This window comes from Castor canadensis, chromosome 7 (assembly GCF_047511655.1).
Source record: "Castor canadensis chromosome 7, mCasCan1.hap1v2, whole genome shotgun sequence".
Classification (NCBI taxonomy): domain Eukaryota; kingdom Metazoa; phylum Chordata; class Mammalia; order Rodentia; family Castoridae; genus Castor; species Castor canadensis.
In genome coordinates this window covers 139324666-139344700 of record NC_133392.1, presented here as the reverse complement: position 1 = coordinate 139344700, position 20035 = coordinate 139324666, and the positions used below count along the sequence as shown (strand labels likewise).

Sequence of the window (20035 nt, the reverse complement as noted above, 5' to 3'; positions counted from 1 at the left end):
TGTGGTCCTTGCGCCTTTCCTCGCGGCTCACTAGGCTGGGAGGCCGGGACTAGAGCATGGTTGCCGTGGAGACGACGGGGCAGGGCGCCGCATCTGCGCATGCTCAGGAAAGGCACCGCCCAATGACGCGCTGCGCAGGCCCAGCGCACGGTTGACCGGCCGGGCGGTTGGTGTACATGGAGTCGGAGTTAGTTCGGAAAGTGTCAGCGCTGCAGGTTCGTGTGTGTGTCTGTGTCTGTGTCTGTGTGTCTGTCCTGGAGTCTCGGCCTGGGTCCTTAGAGCTAGATGAGGATGTCACGTTCAGTCCCCTTTCTTTGTGCCAACCTCCAGAAATGCCTCCCTCCCCCGCACCACCGCACTGAACAAAGCCAAGATCCACGGGTTTCCCTAAGCGCCCACCTCCTGTCACTCAAAAGATCAGAAGAAGAGCCTTAAAACTAAAGCGAGGAGGAGGGTCCAGCCCAGCATCCTCCCTTGAACTCCCAGAGCCCCAGCGCAACTGTCACCCATCCTTTCCCCTTGCAGACTCCGGATTCTCCAGGAGAATCCTCCAAGATGCCTCCTTTCTTAAAGTGGTAAGGGCCTTCTCTCCCCTGTTCACACCAGGCCTGCGTCCGGGGCTTTTTGGTCCGACGCCAGTTCCAGAGCCTGCGAGCTGAGTATGAGGCGATTGTACGAGAGATCGAGGGTGACCTGGGCACACTTCAGTGGACTGAGGGCTGGATTCCCAGACCCCGATTTCTCCCAGAGGTAGTGTGCACCCCAGGGGGACAAGGGAAGGGGAAGCAGGAAGTGGCAGGGGAAGAGCTCACTCTTCCTGCAGACAAGCCTCTGTCACTGGGAGAGGCAGCATACTCACTTCACACCCCAGTCTTCAAACCTACCCACTTGTCTGCTAGATTTTGGCACCCAGTTATGTGCAGAGATCTAGCCCTGGGACTCTCATACCTCTGTGATTTCAGAAGGCAAAATCCCATCATTCTTGGAAAGCAGGAGAGAAGGTACAAAATCCAGAGCAGGAACTATGGAGCCACTTCCCCTGTAAGGATGCTGAGAAAGAGTCTATCTGGGAGGAGATGGTACTGAAGTCAGGAGAGAGTTTATCAAACCCAGGCAGTCGTCCTCCCTGCAGAGATGACAACCCCTGGCCTCAGGCGGAGCAGAACAGGAAAACTAGGAAACACAACCAAGAGGAGACCAGAGACATCTCCAGGAAGGAGAACCCAGGTACCTCATACCTCTGCCTAGATCAAGGCAAGACCCTGGCCCTCTCTGCGCCTTAGTCATCCATCTGAAAAATGAAAGGGATGTGCTAGATAAGTTGCAACCCTTTCTTCCCTCTCTCTTTGCCTGGTTGGAGGAAACACATGGGTGGGCAGTGAGGGATTACCAGGGTGTAGGGCTAGACCAATTCCTAGTGTCTACCCCTCAAGGCATTCTCCTTTCTTTCTTCCCTCCTTCAAAGAAGCTACAGATCCAAGATTGTCCCACAGCCAGGATGAACTCCAGGAGCTCCAGTACCACCGCAACCACTTGGCCATGGAACTGTTGTGGCTACAACAGGCCATCAACAGCAGAAAAGAGGTTAGGCACTAACTTGGAGTTCTTCCTGAATGGGTTAATGGTAGGGATTGGGGAGAGGCCTCCTGCCATGCCTGCATGGTACAGTATCTGTTCTCTCCCAACAGTATCTAATTCTCAAACAAACACTGAGATCCCCAGAGGCCAGACCAGACAAAAGCCCAGTGTGTGTCCAGAACATGGAGAACAGGTCTGTGAGAAGGCCTGGTCACAACCAAGCCCACTGCTGGAGGACCAAATCTTCAGAGATAGGATCAATGGAGAGCTAGACTATGACTCCTGCCAAAGGAGCAAATCACAATGCTATAAAACCCCAGAAAGTCTGACCACTGCAGTCAAAACCACTGTTGGAGCAAAGGATGAGGAACGATGCTATAGGAGGGCTGGACCACAGCTACCCATACCATCACCCCACCAGGCTGGAGGGGATAGGTTCACCAAAGTACCAGATCATGGTGGATAAACCTTTAAAGGGACCTGCCTGCAGCACATGAAACTCCTGGAGGACCAGATCCCTGGAAACCTTAAACACAGGAGCCCGTTACAGAAAGGCCAGGACACAGCTGCCCATCCTCTGTGAGGATCCAAATATTGAGGACAGGACTCCCAGGTGGCCAACCACAAAGAGAATGACTGCCAAAGTGCCAGGCCACAGAGGACAGGCCTCTCAGAAGACCACAGGATTTGGGATGGAATCTTGGCAAGGCTAGAACATGGTAGCCTGGATCTCAGAAGGAAAAAACCACCCAAGGGCCAGATCCCCAATGCTAGAAGTCCCAGAGATGGAACCTCCAAGGAATTTAGTCATGAAGGATGGGGAAAACAGGACTTTTTTGTGGAGGGCATGTCTGCCACAGGATTAGACCAGACAGGAGAGGACCAGTGGAGGAGCAAGCTATGGAAAGCAAGACCGCCAGGCTGGAGCCAGGGGGATGCTCTGAAAGGGTGAGGAAAGTGGCCTTCATGCTGCCTCCCTGGTACCAGCTCTACATCCTGCCCTTGCTCCCATCGTGCCGTTGTGGCTACTAGGGCCAAGAGGTGCTACAACAGAGAGTTGGCACAAATGCAGGGAAAATGATGGATGGCACCTTTTTATTCTCTGCATGTGGCTCAATCCAAAATTCAGATTAAGAAGCTCCCTAGAACCAGGCACCAGTGTAACATGCCTGTAATCTTAGCTCCTTGGGAGGCTGAGATCAGGAGAATCATGGTTCAAGGCCAATCCAGGCAAATAGTTCAGAAGACCCCATCTTCAAAATAACCAGAGCAAAAATGGACTGGAGGTGTGACTCAAGCAGTAGAGTGCCTATTTTGCAAGTGTGAAGCCCTGAGTTCAAACCCCAGTTCCCCCCACCCCCCAAAAAAAAAGTTCCCTGAGGAAAGTAAAGTAAAGTGAGAACTTGGAGAATAAACGTTTTCCCTTGGATTCTGAGCTTTGCTCCTTTCATCTCCTGCCTCTGGCCAGGACAAACTGGGCTGTTCTGTTCATCTCCTGCTAGCATAGGGATTATTCCAAAGCCAACCTGGGAACCATGACCCGGGAGCAGAGACAGCCCTCCTCTTTGGGGAACAGCCCTCAAGCTGATCCCTCTTTTTTGTTTTTGTGGTAGTGGTGGGGAGCCTGCAGGCCATGTTGATACCTCTTGAGCTCAACTGTGGGCTTCAGAGTGTCCCAAGGCTCTGGAGAGGACTGAGACTATCTGTGTTTAAGTAGGCTCTATGCTACTCCCTTTTATTGAGCTCTACGGTCTGCCTTAAAGTGATCATACCTATCCTGCAAAAAAGTGCTCTGACCAGAGGCTCTCCCTACCTTCCTGGGTGAGAGAACAGGACTCCACCTCTGGCATGACTCCAGGTCTGCCTTAGTTGCCTGGAAACAGCTTTGCGTCTCTGGCAGACAAACTATGGCAGGTAGCAGTCCAGCAGCCAAGAGAGTAGTGGTATACCGGAATGGGGACCCCTTCTCCCCAGGCCGCCAGCTGGTCGTGACCCAACGCCGCTACCCCACCATGGAGGTCTTCCTTTCTGAGGTGACATCAGCCATACAGGCCCCACTGGCTGTACGTGCTCTCTACACACCTTGTAACGGCCACCCTGTCACCAACCTGGCAGACCTACAGAATGGAGGGCAATATGTGGCTGCTGGCTTCGAACGATTCCACAAGCTTCAGTGAGTGGGTTGGGGCTGGTCAGAAAGCCTAAGGGAGGGAGGCAATACATTAGGAACAGTGTCTATCCAGTACTTACTATGTGGATACTAGGCTTTATACTTTTTCTCACGGAACCTGGGGGAAACTGTATCTCCACTATCTAGAGAACAGAAACACAGTGAAAACTTGCCTAAGACTACATGAGCAACAAATACTTGAGCTGCAGTTCTGTTAGTAAGGCTTATGCCCATCACAGCCTACAGGAAAGAGACCATTCTGCAGGTTGAACTTTTTTCCAAATTAGATTTCCTACCACCATCTCCAGACACACTCAATACATCCATCACTTTCTCCCTGTGAACTTAGACATCCCAAAGTCTCCTATTTAAGTAGCATCAACTCCCTCTCTAGGGTGGGCTATCTTCCAAAGTGAAAGAGGAATTTGAGATTTGAGTTTCCACCTCAGATCTGGCTCCCAAGTCCTGCTCTGAGCTCTCAGCTGAAGTTGCTTTATTAAAAGGTAAGGAGCAAGGGTTTGGGAGCTAGGCAAGACTTAGAATCTAGACTTGGTCACTTCACTTCTCTGAGTCTCATACAAAATGGAGATAAAACCACCTACTTCATGAATGTAAAATTTCTGGGACATGGTAGGATATTTAATATGCTCCTTGCTGTCCATTTTTAACCTTATGGTTTGTGTTTGAGACATGCCTGGATTTTCAGCCTGACTTAGCACCTGAGGAATCATAAGGCAGATTTAGGTGCCAACACATGTTTCTGGATTGAGAAAATTGAGAAGACCAGGGAAGCTGGGCCCTAGCCCCACATTCTGGCAGTTGCTGGGCTGTCAGTCTCAGGCTCCAGGATGATTGGGCCCAATATGTCCTTTCAGCTCTTTACCCCATGGAGGGAAGGATCCAGGTGGGAAGAGCAGCAAACGACAAGTGAGTCCTGAGGGAATCTGACCTCTGACCTCCCTCCCTTCCTGGGACTGCTACAGTCTGGTGTGGGAAGTCTGCCAGTTCCCTGAAGCACTCCATACCCACTGGAGACTGCTGCTATCCTTTCTGGGGTACAGGACTTCAAGACACTTGCCCCCCATTCCTGCCCCAGCCCTTCACTTATCTCCAGGGTGTGCTCCCTCAAAGGAAACACACATAGGGATGGGGTAGTTATCATGTTACCTGGGGGACCCTTTGGTAAAAGTTGTGTCCAGTCTCATCACTCTTTGACCCCTTTCCTGCCCAATGCTTGATTCCTTCCTGCTCACCCCACACCTTAACTCTCTCCTGATTTGGGGCCTGGTTTGGATTTCAGGATCCTCCTATGACTCACCACCCATGTGATGGGACCTTTGTACAGTGGATGCCTGCAGGTGCCCCCTGCTATATCCAGTAAGTACCAGTGTTAGGTAACCAGGGGTATTTCCACTTCAGTGAGACCATGAACATGGAGGCATGTTTGTTCCAGGTGCCACTGGTTACTGGTGGGAAGATTAAAAAATCCAACATGCTTGGTGGGCAAAAATGGATCAGTGGTTCTTGAACCCTCTTCTGGCCCCTGGACCTCCTTCCTCTCACATGTAGGGATTCTTAGGGACTTTCCTCCTTACCAGGCTGCCCTTTGTCTCAGTGTGTTCAGGAATGGGGACCTGCTAAGTCCCCCATTTAGTCTGAAGCTGTCCCAGGCTGCCATCCAGGACTGGGAAACTGTGTTGACGCTCCTGACTGAGAAAGCAAAGTTGCAGAGTGGGGCTGTGTGCAAGTAAGTATGGGATTGGGGAGGCCCACAAGGCCTCAAAGAGAGCCTCCCTACTGGTTTCAGCTATTCCCAAGCATGAAAAGGCCAAAGGAAAGCATACTCCTTCCAGGGGGACTTCTTCCAATGCTACTGGCCCAGCTCCCTGAGCCACACAGTGCAAGGTGACCAGAAGCAGTGGGCATCCTGTAGTAGTGGTACCTAACCCCTCACTGCCTGCTGAATATGAAGTGACATCTGGTCCATGAGCCTTTACCCTGTTCACCTCTCCCCCAGACTCTGCACCTTGGAGGGGCTCCCACTATCAGCAGGGACAGCTCTGGTGAGTGGCTGTCATTATGTGGCTGTGGGAGATGAAGAATTCAAGGCCCTCCCCTATCTGGAACTGCTGGTGCCCAGCCTCTCCCTGCCCAGGGGCTGCTGGTATGTATGTGGGAGGCAGAGGGTCACAGTGGGAGGGCCACAGGGTACTGCAGAGAATACTTTCCCACTCCATGTCCTCTGTCCATTACAAGGCTTTCCTTCTCTCTCTCTCTCTCTCTCTCTCTCTCTCTCTCTCTCAGTACTGGAGTTTGAACTCACGGTATACACCTTGAGCCACTCCACCAGTCCTTTTTTGTGATGGGTTTTTTCGAGACAGGGTCTCGTAAACTATTTGCCTGGGCTGGCTTTGACCACAATCCTCCTGATCTCTACCTCCTGAGTAGCTAGGATAACAGGTGTGAGCCACTGGCACCCAGCCATTACCTTTCCTTCTTTCATTGCAGGTATCCCCCGGACCTGAAGTGTAGGCCCCACAGGCAGGGGGTAGGTGGTACAGGGGCCACAGCTGGGGAAGGGGAGTACCTGGCTGAAAACTCTGACCTTATCTTACAGCATCCTCTCAATAATCTTGTGAAACAGATTATCCCCATTTTCCAGAGGTGGAAATGGAAGTTCAAATGAGTAAAGTGATTTGTTCAGTATGACACACTTACTGAGTGGCACAGGCCCGACCAGAACTGTGACCTTCAGGACAAGAGTAGTAGAACCTAAGATCTTCTTGCTAGATTATATGCTAGGAGAGACAACTGGCATACTTGACATAGAAGGACCTAAGGGAACCTCACTCCCCATCTTGTTCCAGGCCTAAGCACTCCCAAAAGATGAGCCAATGAGTACACGACCTAGGGATGGGAAGCACTGTCTTGTTTCATTGGCTAGCTTCCAGTGCCAGGCATCAGCTGCCCTGTCCCTGGATAGGCAGCCATCAGTGAAGAGAGAGCAGGGAGGGAGGGCGTAGGCTATGAAGATGAACAGTACTGCCTCTTCCAAGCTCCCTGAGGCATCGGAGCACTCTGAAGCCTGAACTGGGGAACAGGAAAGGTGAAGACAGACAGGAGCCAAGATTCAAGCCCAGTGTCCCTTATGTAGGCACAGGGCTACAGGGTACAGGCAACCCAGCCCTCTCCAAAGGAACCAGAAGTACAAATTGAGCCATCTGCTTTCTATGCCAGATCCCAGCAAACCATTCAACCAAGAAGCAAGCTCCCTACTCTCTCATTTCTAGCAGGTGAGGGAGCCCAGTACTAGGGATTGAACACAGGGCCTTGTGCATGCTAGCAAACGGTTGGGGATGTCTGTAGGGTAAAAATGCCTTAGCGTAACAACTCCCCACCTATATGTCCCTTGTTTCTTCACAGGGACTTGTCATATGAAAAGCAGCACATGGGAAGGGCAATGCTTAAAGCAATGACGTTTCAGGGGTGGGATTTGCAAGGGTTGGGGGATCGGAGCCAAAGTCCCGCCTCAACCTCCCTGCCATCCTCTGAGTTAATGGGGAATGTGGAACAAGCTTAGGGGAGAGGAAAGGGTTGGTAGAAAAGGTCAAGGCTAAAAAAGCTGAGGGTCCCACAGCCCCCTTGGGTATCTGCCAATGTTGCCTCCCTCATTAGGAGTTAAGGGAGTCTATAGGGCTCCCCACCCAAGAAAAGAGATAGCAGGGGCACAGGAAGTAGCAGATGATGGAGACATCTGGACAGAGGAGTCTTTGGATCAGGTAAGCTGACAGATCAGGAAGCCATATATTGAGATGGGAGGAGTTCTGAGCTAAATATTGGCAGTCCTGGGCCCCAGGAACAGGTCTTCCCCCTGCAACCAACTATAAGCAGATCTCGTAACATCTCAGAGCCTGACTTCGTACTTCCTTAAATGAGGGAGCCCTTCCTCATTTTTACAGTCTTCTCCATTCCCAGGGTTAGGGACCTCCTGGCTGGGGCTGTGTTGGGCATAAGCACGGTTTTGTCTGTCTCTACTTCCTCCAGAGGGCAACACAGATAGTGGAAGAAGCTCTGTCCTTGGAACACCAGCCTGGGGCTGGAGCTGCATCCTCAGCCTCAGCCCATGGTCTTCCATCTTAACATCCAAAAGCCCCACACAGAAACTGGAGACAACTACCTAGTAGCCACTTTTTGTCTTCAGCTCCCACCAGACTTCCTGAGGAACCACACCTCCCCTTAGCTCACAAGGATGTAGCCTTTTCAAGTCCCTCCCCATTCTGTTCCTAAGCCCCACCAGCCAGTTTTCCCCATCCTCACTGAGCAGGATAACCCTCGCTGTGGAGGCTATTTCCTTAAGCTGTGGAGGCTATTTGCTTACTTGGGATTCTTTGGCCAGAGAAAGGAATGGCGAACTGAGCTTGGGAGAGAGACCACAAATGTGGAAGCAGGTTTGTCACAATAAAAGAGCACTTATTAACCTCTGTCTGTTTACTACACATTTGTTGAAGGCTGACTGTCCAGGTGTTGCTCAGGGTGCTGCAGGTAGACACTTCCAGGGTCATAGTTGTCTGTTTGTTTGTGGGGGCCTGGCAATTGGGCATTTTCACCACCTCATAGATGAGAACACAGCTCCTCTCTCCTACATCTGCCATTCTGATGCACCCTCTTCCCTTCAAGTCCATCCCTAAGTCAGTCAAGGCACTGAGCACTGAGGGCCTCCTGTTCAAATTTCTGGCTCAGAGACTTCTATGCAGCTGGGGCTTGCAGTCCATGGAGCCTGCCACTGTGATAGTCCAGAACAGGCCAGATTAATAGTGGCTGGGTAATAGTAGCCTGAGATGACAACAGGAAGGGAGCTGCTTGGGCAGAGGCTACTGAGGGTGACTCCTGTGCTAAATCCCAGCAGCTGAGCACCCCTCAAAGGTTACAAAACCATATTGTGCTCCATGAGGTAGATGTTGTCCCACAGAGATGAGGAAGCTGAGGCTCAGAGAGGGCAAGAGGTGGGTCCATCTGCTCACCACCTATTCCTTGTGGTCCAGGGCTTTCCTGGAGATGGCTGAGCTGGAAGTGGGGGTTGGCTCAGTCAAAATGTAGACAATTGTCCCTGGGTCTTGCTCACTGAGCTGGTGATGCAAAGTGTAATTCCTGTCACAGTGAGCACCATGCCAATGACTGCTCCTGGGATAAAGAGAAGAAATCAAGAGACTTGGGCTGGAGGCACAGCTCAGTGGTAGAACACTTACTAGGGCCCTGCGTTCAAATTCTAGTATTGCAAAACAGAAAGGAGAACAGGGGAAGGGAGGAGAGCATGGGGTGCTGAGCCCAGCCAGACCAAGCCAGGCCAGAAAGAAGGAGCTGGTACAAGACTGGTGGAAGGGCTCAGATGGGGCCTGGTCCAGATTCCCACCCCCAGCCTCTGTCTTCAGACTTCCCACGGAAGGAAACTCATATGGTACAAAGAATCGAGACAGCTGCACAGGAAAGGGCAGAATGGGAGAAGGACCCCTCCTCTCTCACCCATGGGAGATGGACTCTGGGAAAGAAGTAACCAGATATATCAAGGCCTAAGCAGCTGCTTCCCAAACTCTCAGTAACCTGACTTACGTTTTCCACCAATATCTTCTCCAAGGACCTTCCCAACAATCAGTGTGAAGACGATGGCCAGAGAATTACAGATGGGCACAGCTAGGGTCAGATCTAGGAGTCAAAATGAGAAGAGTCCCTGAGATGCAAAAAATGCCTTTCTAGGCACCAAATATTTTCATTTCATTATCATCATTTCATACATTTTAAAAAGGTATCAGGAGCCAGGCACAGTGGCACACACTAGCACTTGGGAGGCAGAAGCAGGAAGACTACAAGTTCAAGGCCAGCCTGGGCTACATGGCAAGACCCTTTTTCAAACCTCTCCCTCTCCAAAAAAAGATATCATGACTCCATTTTCCAGAGGAAGTGACAGCATTAAGTCTTTTTTTTTTTTTTTGCTGGCACTGGAGTTTGAACTCAGGATCTAGCACTTGCTAGGAAGGCACTCTTGCCACTTGAGCCACTCCACCAGCCTTTTTTTATGATGGGTTTTTTTCTAGATAGAGTTTCAGGAACTATTTGCCCAGGGCTGGCTTCCAACCGCCATCCTCCTAATCACTGCCTCCTGAGTAGCTAGGATAACAAGCGTGAGCCACCTGCATGATTAAAAGTTCAGTGCTTCCTCAGGATTATAGCAAGAAGACATGAAATCTGAGGTCTGGGATCAGCCTGATTTGATAGATAGTAAGAATGAGGTCTTTGCACTCAACTCCTGAGAACATTTGGGCAGAGAAGCACGCATTCAAAGCCCAAGGATGCAGTAGAATGAGTGAAATAATACCACCAAGCACAGCCGCTATTAAGCACATCCTATGTGTTAGGTGCTCTGTGCACATATTTAATTTTCACAACACTGCCAGGAGAGTATCATCAGCATTTGACATAAAGGAAACAAAGGCTCAAAAAAGTCATATAACTAAAGGCAAACTGGGAGTAAGCTCTTACATTGAGAGGAGCCAAAGCAGCAGCATAAGTTGTCCCTGTTTCCCTTCCCCATTTGACTTCCCGGGTCCCTTGCCCTCCACAGTCCCAGAAACAAAAAGAAGAGAGCCCTGTAGAAGAAACCAGGGAGAAGAAGCAGGACACACAGGAGAAAGAAGATATTCTCTCTGAGAGAGTCGAGAAGGCAAAACTAAAGGCCAAATATCCAAGCTTGGATACAAAAGCCTGGAGGTTTTGACTTCCCCATGAAGAGGCTCCAGAAAAGGCAAAAGCACTTCAGGACTACAAACAGGTCAAAGCCAAAATGAAGAATAAGCTGCTACCAAGTGCAGGACCAGATAAGAACCTGGTGACTGGTGACCACATCCCCACCCCACAGGATCTGCCCAGAGAAAGTCCTAGCTCATCACCAGCAATGTTATAGGCTAATGTAGAAGATGCATCAACCTCAAGTTGTGGCTCACAAAACAAGATTTAAATTTCCATTCCTTAATTTCTAGGTCTGTGAAGGAGAAATATGACCTTAGTAATAAGCCCAAAGAAACTAGTCTTTCTGCTTGTGCCCCGCAGAAGGTAGTAACTTCACATGATGTCCCAACCAGCATTCCTGGAATCCCACCACTGAATGGAGTTTAAAGCTCCTTGCTAGCTGGACACTACTGGCTCATGCCTATAATCCTAGCTACTCAGGAGGCAGAGATCAGAAGGATCGCAGTTTGAAGCCAGCCTGGGCAAATAGTTTATAAGACCCTATCTTGAAAATACCCAGTACAAAATGCTGGTGGAGTAGCTCAAGTGATAGAGCACCTGCCTAGCAAGTGTGAGGCCCTGAGTTCAAACCCCTGTCCTGCCAAAGATAAATAAACATCACTTCCTTTATCAGATATTATAGGATGAGTTTAATAAAGATAATCTGATGATAATAAACATAATTTGATAATGGACTAAGGTATAGATCAAGTGGTAGTAGATTGCCGCTTTGCAAGCACGAAGGCCTAACTCAAACCCCAGTCTCACCAAAAAGGAAAAAAAAAATACACAGAGCTGGGCCTCAGGTAGAGGGTATCATGGCCCAGGATCTGTTTTGTAGTTTTAACGCTCCAAGGGACTGACTTCCAATAAGCAAACTAAACAAAACAGACTAATGGTGTTAACAACATGGTAATATATACTTAAAATTTGTTAAGCGGACAGGTTTCATGTTGTATTCTTATCACATGAAAAAACAAAAACAAAAACACTGGGGTTGAAGCTCAGTGGTAAGAGTTGCTGTGGGTTCAATCCCCACCAACATATATACACAAAGTGAGGCTTAGTAGTGTACAACTGTAATCCTAGCAACTTGGTTGCTGAGGCAGGAGGATCTCAAATTCAAAATCAGCCTGGGTTACATCATGAAACCCTGTCACTAAATAAGTAAATAGCCAGGCACTGGTGGTTCACTCCTATAATCCTAGCTTCTCAAGAGGCAGAAATGACAAGGACAATGGTTCAAAGTCAGCCCTGGGCAAACAGTTCCCAAGACCCTATCTCAAAAAAATCCATCACAGAAAAGGGTTGGTGGAATGGCTCAAGTGGTAAGAAGGCATGAGTAAGTAAGCATGAGTCCCTGAGTTCAAGCCCCTGTCCTGCCAAAAATAAATAAATATCACTTCCTATAGGATGAACTTTGATAATAAACATAATCTCTGACTGAAGTAGGTCATAAATGTTTAATAAATAATGACTACTGTTTTGACTGCTAGAAAAGATGGATATTGCCAGGCATGGAGGCTCATACCTATAATCTAAGCACTTGGGGGCTGAAGCAGGAAGATCCTGAGTTCCAGGTCAGCCTGGGCGACACAGTGAAACCCAGTCTCAAAACCAAAAGAAAAAAAAAAGACCAAAACCAAAGCCAGCACTTGACCCAGCATAATTGAACTTTCCTTCCTCCTCTGCAGCTGCACAAGACTGCCAGGCCCCAGATCAACTCTGTGCCTGGCCATGTATTCATCACCAGCCCACTGTGCCCCTGCAAGCAGAGAATAGGTTATAAATAGGGAACCAGAGCTAGGTGTTCTCCCTCACTAAAGGCAACAAGCTGCCTCCCCACAATGACGTTCCCAGTGGCCTCCACCACTAAGCAGAACAGCTTCAGGCCAGAGACCCACCTGTGGATGCCAAGATGAGGTAGTAGAGAAGGGAGCCACACTGGTTGAGGAGAAAGGGCATCAGGTACTGGAAACAGGAGAAATCTGAAGTCAGTGTGATTGCTTGACCAAGCAGCACTACCTTTCTTAAGGTTCTACATATGCCTTTCCTTGGAGGCAAAGATAGTTCTAAATGCCCAGGCCTGGAGCACTAAGCACTGTGAGGCAGAGAGAAACAGGCTGAATGAAAACCTTTATCCTGTGCCCCCTCTTCCTCAGCTCGGCTAGTTCCCATCCTCCCTACATCCTGCAAGGCCTTGAGTACCATTGTCGCCCCCTCTGAACCCTACTCCAAGTGCCCCAGCGCGAGCCTCCCTCCTCTGAACTCATTTTATCTGTACTGCTCTCCTTGCCCTTAACCCTGAGAAGCGCTGTGTCCAAGTCCTGTCTTTCCCAGTAGCCTCAACTAGCAGACTCAGGGTAGAGGCTGTTCTCTATAAACCTCCTTGTCTCCCAGCCACTCTTCCCAGAGCAAGCTGAGCCCAAACCCTCCCTGTGGACAGGCTGACAATATTTACCTTGTAAAAATTGGTGAAATCACAACAATAAAATATTAATAGCAGGCATAAATTGAGCACTTATGATGTTCTAGGCCCAATGCTAAGTGCTTTATGTGTCCCACCTCACTTAATTCTCACAACTGTCCTATAAAATGGTTATCATTATAATCCCCATTTCACTTATGATGAAACAAGACACTCATGGAAGACAAATGACTCCTCTAAGACCTTCTAGTAAAAGGTGGGGCTGGGATTTTGGCCCAAACATGTTTGACTATGAGACCAACTTCTTGGGGCTACTCCTCCGAGAGAGGGGCGATTCGCAGACGCACCTCAGTATTCAAGAAAAGGGTCTTCACCTCCTGCAGCAACTGCCGGGCCCAGGACCGCTCATGAATCTGCTGCAGGCCGGCGGAGGCCCGCTTCAGCAGCGGCTGCGTGCCACCCCACAGAGCGGCCACCAGCACCAGCGACAGCACTTGCCCTGAATGAGAACGGAGATTCGAATCACCCCAAGGCGCAGCCCCAAACCCGCCTGCGGGGCAGCTAGCCTCCCGCACTTTCGTCTCTCAACGACTCTGGCTGTGCTGGGCGGGGAGGACAAGCCCCGGGGGACGGAGAAGGTGAGTCCGGGAGCCCCGAGTCTGTGGTTGGAGGAGGAGGGGTGCAAGACGAGGAAACGATCTCCCCGTGGGGGTCCGCAAGTCCGAGGGGGGCGGGGCAGGCTACCCACCCAGAGATGCCGCCATGGCAACGCCGCTCCTTTCTACTTCCGGGAACCAGAGGGCGGAGACCCCAAATCCGGAAGTGGCTCTAAGGCCTCTTCCGGCTCTACTCACATTGTCGCTCTCTTCGCGTCACCATCGGGATGGTGAGTTCCAGTGTTGAGGGTATTGTGGTAGAGGTCCCGAATCCCGGCAGGGGCCCGATTCCGGGCACTGACTGTCCTTGTCCTGTCCCCACAGAAGCCGATCCTGCTGCAGGGCCATGAGCGATCCATCACGCAGATTAAATATAACCGCGAGGGAGACCTCCTCTTCACCGTAGCCAAAGACCCTGTGAGCGTCGGCGTGAGGGCGGGCGGGACAGGCGGAGGGGGCCCGGGAGGGGCGAGTTCATTCTGCCCGGACGGCGGGTGAGCGCGCCTGTTTTACTGCCAGAGGGGAACCTAAAAACTCCCCAGTATGAAAAGGAGGGAGAGATCACCTCGCGGGTAGGTCGGCGAGAGCATTCTAGCAGACAAGGTGGGAAAGAACATGGTTGCTAGGAGGGAGTAGCCGGGGACAAGAAAAGCAAGATACCATTGTGGAATGGGACTGGAGTGTGGGGGGGTCATCTCGTTCAGGTGGCTGATTCCTGGGAAGAGCTAAACTCTGCTACCAGGATAGGAGAACAGACCACCTCTAGTAGGGTAGAGGTGACCCATGGGCGACAAGCTGTGTTATTACAACACAGGAGGGTCTGGGGTTATAGCTCAATGATAGAGTGTGTGCTTAGTATGCAATGGGCCCTGGGTTTGATACCCAGCCCAGAAAGACAGAAGACACAAGGGACTTAATGAAGGTGCCCTTCGTTTCAGTCCAGTCAGCCCAGTCTTACTACATGATCTGCAAGCCCTCACAGTACTGCCTTTGGGGACACCTACTTATGGAATCAGTTAACTAATGGTTAACAGTGGATACTGGCAAGTTAAACAGACATGATTTAAATCCTAATTCCTGCATCTAGGAGCACTGTGACTTTGGGCATGACAAGTTCCTTAGACATTATTTCGTTGGAGCCTCACAGCTACACTTTGAAGTCTCTTAAGTGCTAGGATTACAGGCTTGTGCCTTCACATCCTCTCGTCTTAGTCATTTTAAAGATGGGAAAGTTGAAGTTGAGAGCGGAGGAGCACTCTATAGTGAGATAGTGACAGAGCAGTCACTGAAACCCAGACTTCCCTATGGTCAACTGCTTCTGTTTGGATAGGACACCAAGGTTACTATTTTTCTGGACTGGAGCCCAACTTGACCTTTTCTTAGAGATTCTGAGTCCAGGAGAGGGTGGGACTGGCAAATGCTCTCCTTACAAGCATTCCCCTGCTGCTTTCCTTCAGGAAGGGAGGAGGATCCAGGAGTTGATCTTTTTATCAGCTCTCTTTACCAAGAATTGAGCAGGAGAGAACAGAATTAGCCTGGCTAGAGGATTTGGAGGGCTTTTAGGGCAAAATAGGAGGCCACTGGTTTTCTTGGGATGTGACTCATTCTGTCCTTTGACTCCTCCAGATTGTCAATGTATGGTATTCCGTGAATGGGGAGAGGCTGGGAACATACATGGGCCATACTGGAGCTGTGTGGTGTGTGGATGCTGACTGTATCCTTTTTGCACTGAGTTTGGACTCCTAGTCTACCAGCAATGGAGACACTGACTAGGATGCTGTGGGTCTAGAGAATAAAACTTCCTACTCCCAATCTCTTCACTGGTTGAGGAGGCATTCAGGGCAAGTTCAAGTTCTGGATGAAGAACTTAGAATGCTCTGAGGTAAGAGAGAAGAAAGGATCTTTGGGGATAAACTGGGAGTTGATTCCATTGGCCTTCCAAGAGGGAAGTCATGTTTCTTAACATCCTCTTCAGGGGACACCAAACATGTCCTCACTGGCTCAGCTGACAATAGCTGTCGTCTCTGGGACTGTGAAACAGGTAAGCCTAGGTCATTCACTTTTTTAACAAAAATTGACCCACCTACAGTGTACCTGTCTAAACAAACAGGTTTTGGGGAGATAGAGATAAATTCAAAGACGGCTCCCAGTCTAGAGAATAAGAGACAATAAGATAATAAGGTAGAAGTGTTATAGTAATTTAGTAAGTACAGAGTTTTGTGGAAGGCCAGAGGGGGCAACTGTTTAGAGAGGGAATGGAAGCAGCCTGGGAAGGTTTCCCAAGGTGTAAGTGTCATATGAGCTGGGGCTTAAAGGAAATGAAAGAAGTCATCACAGAGTATCATATCCAAGTCACTGAATCTGGTTGGAGGTCCTGCTTCTTGGGAGATAGATAAAGCTGGAATGGGGAGAGAAGCAGGCTACACCAGAACAGGCCTTGAAAGCCAAATTCAGGGACTGGCTTTGTTCTATAGGGCTTGGCATGCTGGGGAGGTCCCTGAGTGGGGAACAGTGGTGGTCTGGTTAATTTTAACAAGGTCTAATAGGCAGTAGAAGAGCTAATGATGAAGACAGGAGAGTATTAAGCTACTCTGTTCAGTAAATACTTGTCCACTTATAGAATGGCCACCGGGGACTTGTAAAAATAAACCATGTCCTTACTGGGGAGGAATGAAATAGAGGGGGAAATAGACTGCAGAGTGGTGAGCTGTAGTCACCTGAGCAGGAGACAGAGTGAGATGTGATGATAGACAGGCGTAGGGTGTCCTCCCTGTGTTAACAATGGACAAGGGATAACCCAGACTCTGCCTGTCTCCAGGGAAGCAGCTGGCCCTACTCAAGACCAACTCAGCTGTCCGGACCTGTGGATTTGACTTTGGGGGCAACATCATCATGTTCTCCACAGACAAGCAGATGGGCTACCAGTGCTTTGTGAGCTTCTTTGATCTACGGGATCCAAGCCAGATCGGTAAGGGCCAGGCCAGGGTTGGGGTTGAGGTGAAGGATGCAGCTGTAGAGCTTGGGGCCTAACATCTGCTGCTCCACACAGACAGCAACGAGCCCTACATGAAGATCCCGTGCAATGACTCCAAGATCACCAGTGCCGTCTGGGGACCTTTAGGGGAGTGCATCATTGCAGGCCATGAGAGTGGAGAGCTCAACCAGTATAGTGCCAAGGTAAGGGGTCCAGTGGAGCCTGAGCCCACTATAGTAATTCCTTAGAAAAGGCAGGAGAATGTAGTGGTTAAGAGCAAGGGCTAGATTCAGATAGAGATTGCACCACTCTACCTGTGTGGTCTTGGGCAAGTTATATAACTTCCCTGAGCCTGTTCATTTCAAGGATCAAATGAGAACAGGTGTTTGAAAAACTTGTCACAAAGAACTTGTGATCACAAGTAAGCATTTTCCTGCCATCACAAGGACCCAGACCCTATACTGGATTCTTAGGACAAAGAAGTAAATCAGACATGGTCCCTGCCTGTGAGAAACACAAGCTTGCAAACAACTAGCACACAAGTCAGATTGTGAATTAATTGTGCCACCATAGAGGTTTCAACCAGCTCTGTCACAGAGTGACACCAAGTGATGAAGAATAAATAGGATGAGGGTGTGACTCAAGTGGTAGAGTGCTTGCCTGGCATGCTTAAGATCCTGGGTTCAATCCCCATTACCACCAAAAAAAAGAAGAAGAAATGGAGCTTCCAGCAGGAAGAATAGAATATTCCACAGATAAAAGGAACAGCCAAAGCAAAGGCTCAGAGTTAAATTTGTGGATTTTTCAGGAATCATTGGAATGTGGTATTGCTGAAGAAAGGGACTATAGAGCCCATAAGTCCTTAAATGTCAGAAGGTAAGAGCTGATTTTCCTCCAGCAGTAGGGAATCTTTTTTTGACAGTAGTACTGGAGGTTGCACTCAGGAGCTTGTGCTTACTAGGCAGGTGCTCTATCACTTTAGCCACACTCCCAGCCTGAAGTAGGCAATCTTTAAAGGACTATTAATCAGATACTCCATTTAGAAGGTTTCTGCAGGCTACAGCTTGGAGGACAGACCTAAACTAGCCAATAGGCATGGGAACGTAGAGTACTAGAGAAAGTCAGGAGATAATTAAGAGTTGGGTATATGGTGGTACGTAATTGTAATCCCAGCTACTTGGGAGCCGTGGCGGGAGGATTACTTGAGCTCAGGAACTTTAGGCCAGCCTAAGCAACATAGTAAGACCCCATGTCCAAAAGAAAGAAAGAAAGAATGTGGGAGGCATGAGGGAGGGAAGGAGGAAGAGATATTTAGGGGTGACTGATCAGATGAGGGATGATGAAAGGATGAAGTACAAGCTGTCTCAGGACTGGTGTTGGGAAAGTCTCACTTTTCCTCCTTCCTCAGTCTGGAGAGGTATTGGTGAATGTTAAGGAGCACTCCCGGCAGATCAATGACATCCAGTTATCCAGGGACATGACCATGTTTGTCACTGCATCCAAGGACAACACAGCCAAGGTGAGCCTGGGCAAGGGGTCTGGCAGGGCTGTACCTATCCTCATGCTGCACATACTCAATCTACCTAACTCGCCCAAAGAAGGTGCCTGTTAACAGGTTTCTCTCATGCCTTCTTTCTCCAGCTCTTTGACTCCACAACCCTTGAACATCAGAAGACTTTCCGTACAGAACGTCCTGTCAACTCAGCTGCCCTCTCTCCCAACTATGACCATGTAAGGGAATCCCACTCAGGCTTCCTGCTGAGGCTTCAGAGAGTTTTTTGGAATCTAGATATTTGTCTAGCAATTAAGCTATGAAGGGGGCAGGAGTGTGGTGTCAGGCAGAGAAGAGATTCCCAGAGTAGTGACAGGATGAATGATTGGGTAGCCTTGGGAACTGGGCAGGAGGTAGCTGAAATGTCTGTTCATCCCTGCCCTTGTCTCCTCCCATTGTGTTATGGGAGATACTAGAGTGTATAGGGCAGGAAAAAAAACAAGAAAATAGACCTGGCTTCTGTGTGGGCTCATCTGCACTTTCTTCTTCCCTTTAGGTGGTGTTGGGTGGTGGTCAGGAAGCTATGGATGTAACCACAACCTCCACCAGGATTGGCAAGTTTGAGGCCAGGTAAGGGGGAAGGGAGTTCTTCCAAACTGAAACTACACTGGATGTCTTTAATAAACACAAACCATATTGGACACTAGGAAGTACAGGTAGTGTGACAAGTATATAACATTGCAGTTAAGATCTTGAACTCTGAGGCCCTTGACATCTTGTATTTTTCTATGCATAAACTTCTCAGTTGTATAATGGGACAGTGATAATATACTTACCTTGTAAAATTGTGCAGATTAAATAAATGAGTTAATTTTTGGCACAGTGGATCACCCCCAGGGAGCCTAGTTATCTAGGAGATTGCACAGTTTAAGGCCAGCCCAGGCAAAAAGTTCACGAGATCTCACCTCAACCAATAAAAGCTGGCCATGGTGGTTCACACTTGTCATCTCAGCTACACAGAAAGTGTAAATGAAAGGATTGCAACTCAGGCCAGCGTAAGCACAAAAACAAACCCTGTCTTAAAAATAACCAAAGCAAAAAGGGCTGGAGGCATGTTTCAAGTGATAGAAATAAGTTCAAACATCAGAACCGCCAAAATTGTGTAAGCGTGTGTGTGTGTGTGTGTGTGTGTGTGTGTGTGTGTGTGTGTGTCAGAGAGAGAGAGAGAGAAGAGGGGAAGGGATAAGAGAAGGAGGAAGAGCTATTTAGGGATAATTAATGGATGAATTAATATTCGTTAAGTTCTTAAGAGTACTGCACAATATATAATAATCGCTCAGAGTTAGCTATATATTTAGGCAGACATTTAGATCTAGTCTGCTCTATATTCATCTTATTTCATTTCCCCTTATCCTAATTTCCCTGCTTTATTAATTTTGTTAAATAGTTTGAATCTTGGGAAGTCCTACCTTAGACATGTTTCAGAAGGATATGCAGAATGAATTAATTGGCTCTCTCCAGGTTTTTCCATTTGGCTTTTGAAGAGGAGTTTGGAAGAGTCAAGGGCCATTTTGGACCTATCAACAGTGTTGCCTTCCATCCTGATGGCAAAAGGTAGGACCCCAGTGAAGGGAGTGAGTCTAGCCCCAGTCGGACCTTCACCCTTCCCATGCCACAGCTCCACAGGCCTGTTCTTGCCACAGCAGGCATCTGACCAATCCTTGGCCATCTTTTTTTTCAGCTACAGCAGTGGTGGAGAAGATGGCTATGTCCGCATCCACTACTTTGACCCACAGTACTTCGAATTTGAGTTTGAGGCTTAAGAAGTTGGATCTCCATTCAGGCCAGGGAGTCTGTTCACAGGAAGTTTTGGACTCTAAGAAATAAATTAGTTTGGTAATAAATGATTCCTGGTCAGACATTTTGTGAGGTCTGTCTCATCGTTTTCCCTCCTCAC

The 20035-nt window shown here is 49.0% G+C and overlaps 3 protein-coding genes and 1 pseudogene across 4 annotated transcripts; 3 read left to right on the top strand and 1 right to left on the bottom strand.

The window, feature by feature from the left end:
* The first annotated feature begins 59 nt into the window (after positions 1 to 59).
* LOC109685974 (IQ domain-containing protein C) lies at positions 60 to 8225 on the top strand. Its single transcript, XM_074080688.1, is given in 16 exon segments — positions 60 to 215; positions 607 to 750; positions 963 to 1227; positions 1466 to 1584; positions 1689 to 1731; positions 1734 to 2124; positions 2126 to 2190; positions 2193 to 2526; positions 4624 to 4675; positions 5049 to 5125; positions 5364 to 5495; positions 5766 to 5912; positions 6257 to 6296; positions 6903 to 7041; positions 7424 to 7527; positions 7793 to 8225. Coding segments are annotated over 16 exon segments (2187 nt in total). The 5' UTR covers positions 60 to 176; the 3' UTR covers positions 7889 to 8225.
* Positions 8198 to 13788, bottom strand: Tmem234 (transmembrane protein 234). 2 transcript variants are annotated; one of them, XM_020163113.2, is made up of 5 exons: positions 13705 to 13788; positions 13304 to 13455; positions 12433 to 12499; positions 9356 to 9448; positions 8198 to 8929 (listed from the first exon to the last, which is right to left on the bottom strand). In XM_020163113.2, exons 1-5 carry the CDS (start codon positions 13718 to 13720, stop codon positions 8835 to 8837), a joined length of 423 nt encoding a protein of 140 aa, XP_020018702.2. In that variant the 5' UTR covers positions 13721 to 13788; the 3' UTR covers positions 8198 to 8834. The 2 variants fall into 2 exon arrangements, with proteins under 2 accessions (XP_020018702.2, XP_073936799.1); XM_074080698.1 differs by lacking the exons at positions 8198 to 8929; positions 9356 to 9448 and adding an exon at positions 10891 to 12293.
* Positions 9982 to 10803, top strand: LOC141424705 (alpha-endosulfine pseudogene; annotated as a pseudogene).
* Eif3i (eukaryotic translation initiation factor 3 subunit I) lies at positions 13740 to 19999 on the top strand. The gene is made up of 11 exons (XM_020163112.2): positions 13740 to 13842; positions 13937 to 14029; positions 15239 to 15326; positions 15588 to 15653; positions 16431 to 16580; positions 16662 to 16789; positions 17995 to 18105; positions 18228 to 18317; positions 18635 to 18708; positions 19600 to 19692; positions 19820 to 19999. The coding sequence occupies exons 1-11, from the start codon at positions 13840 to 13842 to the stop codon at positions 19899 to 19901; spliced, it is 978 nt and encodes a 325-aa protein (XP_020018701.2). The 5' UTR covers positions 13740 to 13839; the 3' UTR covers positions 19902 to 19999.
* The last annotated feature ends 36 nt before the right edge of the window (positions 20000 to 20035 follow it).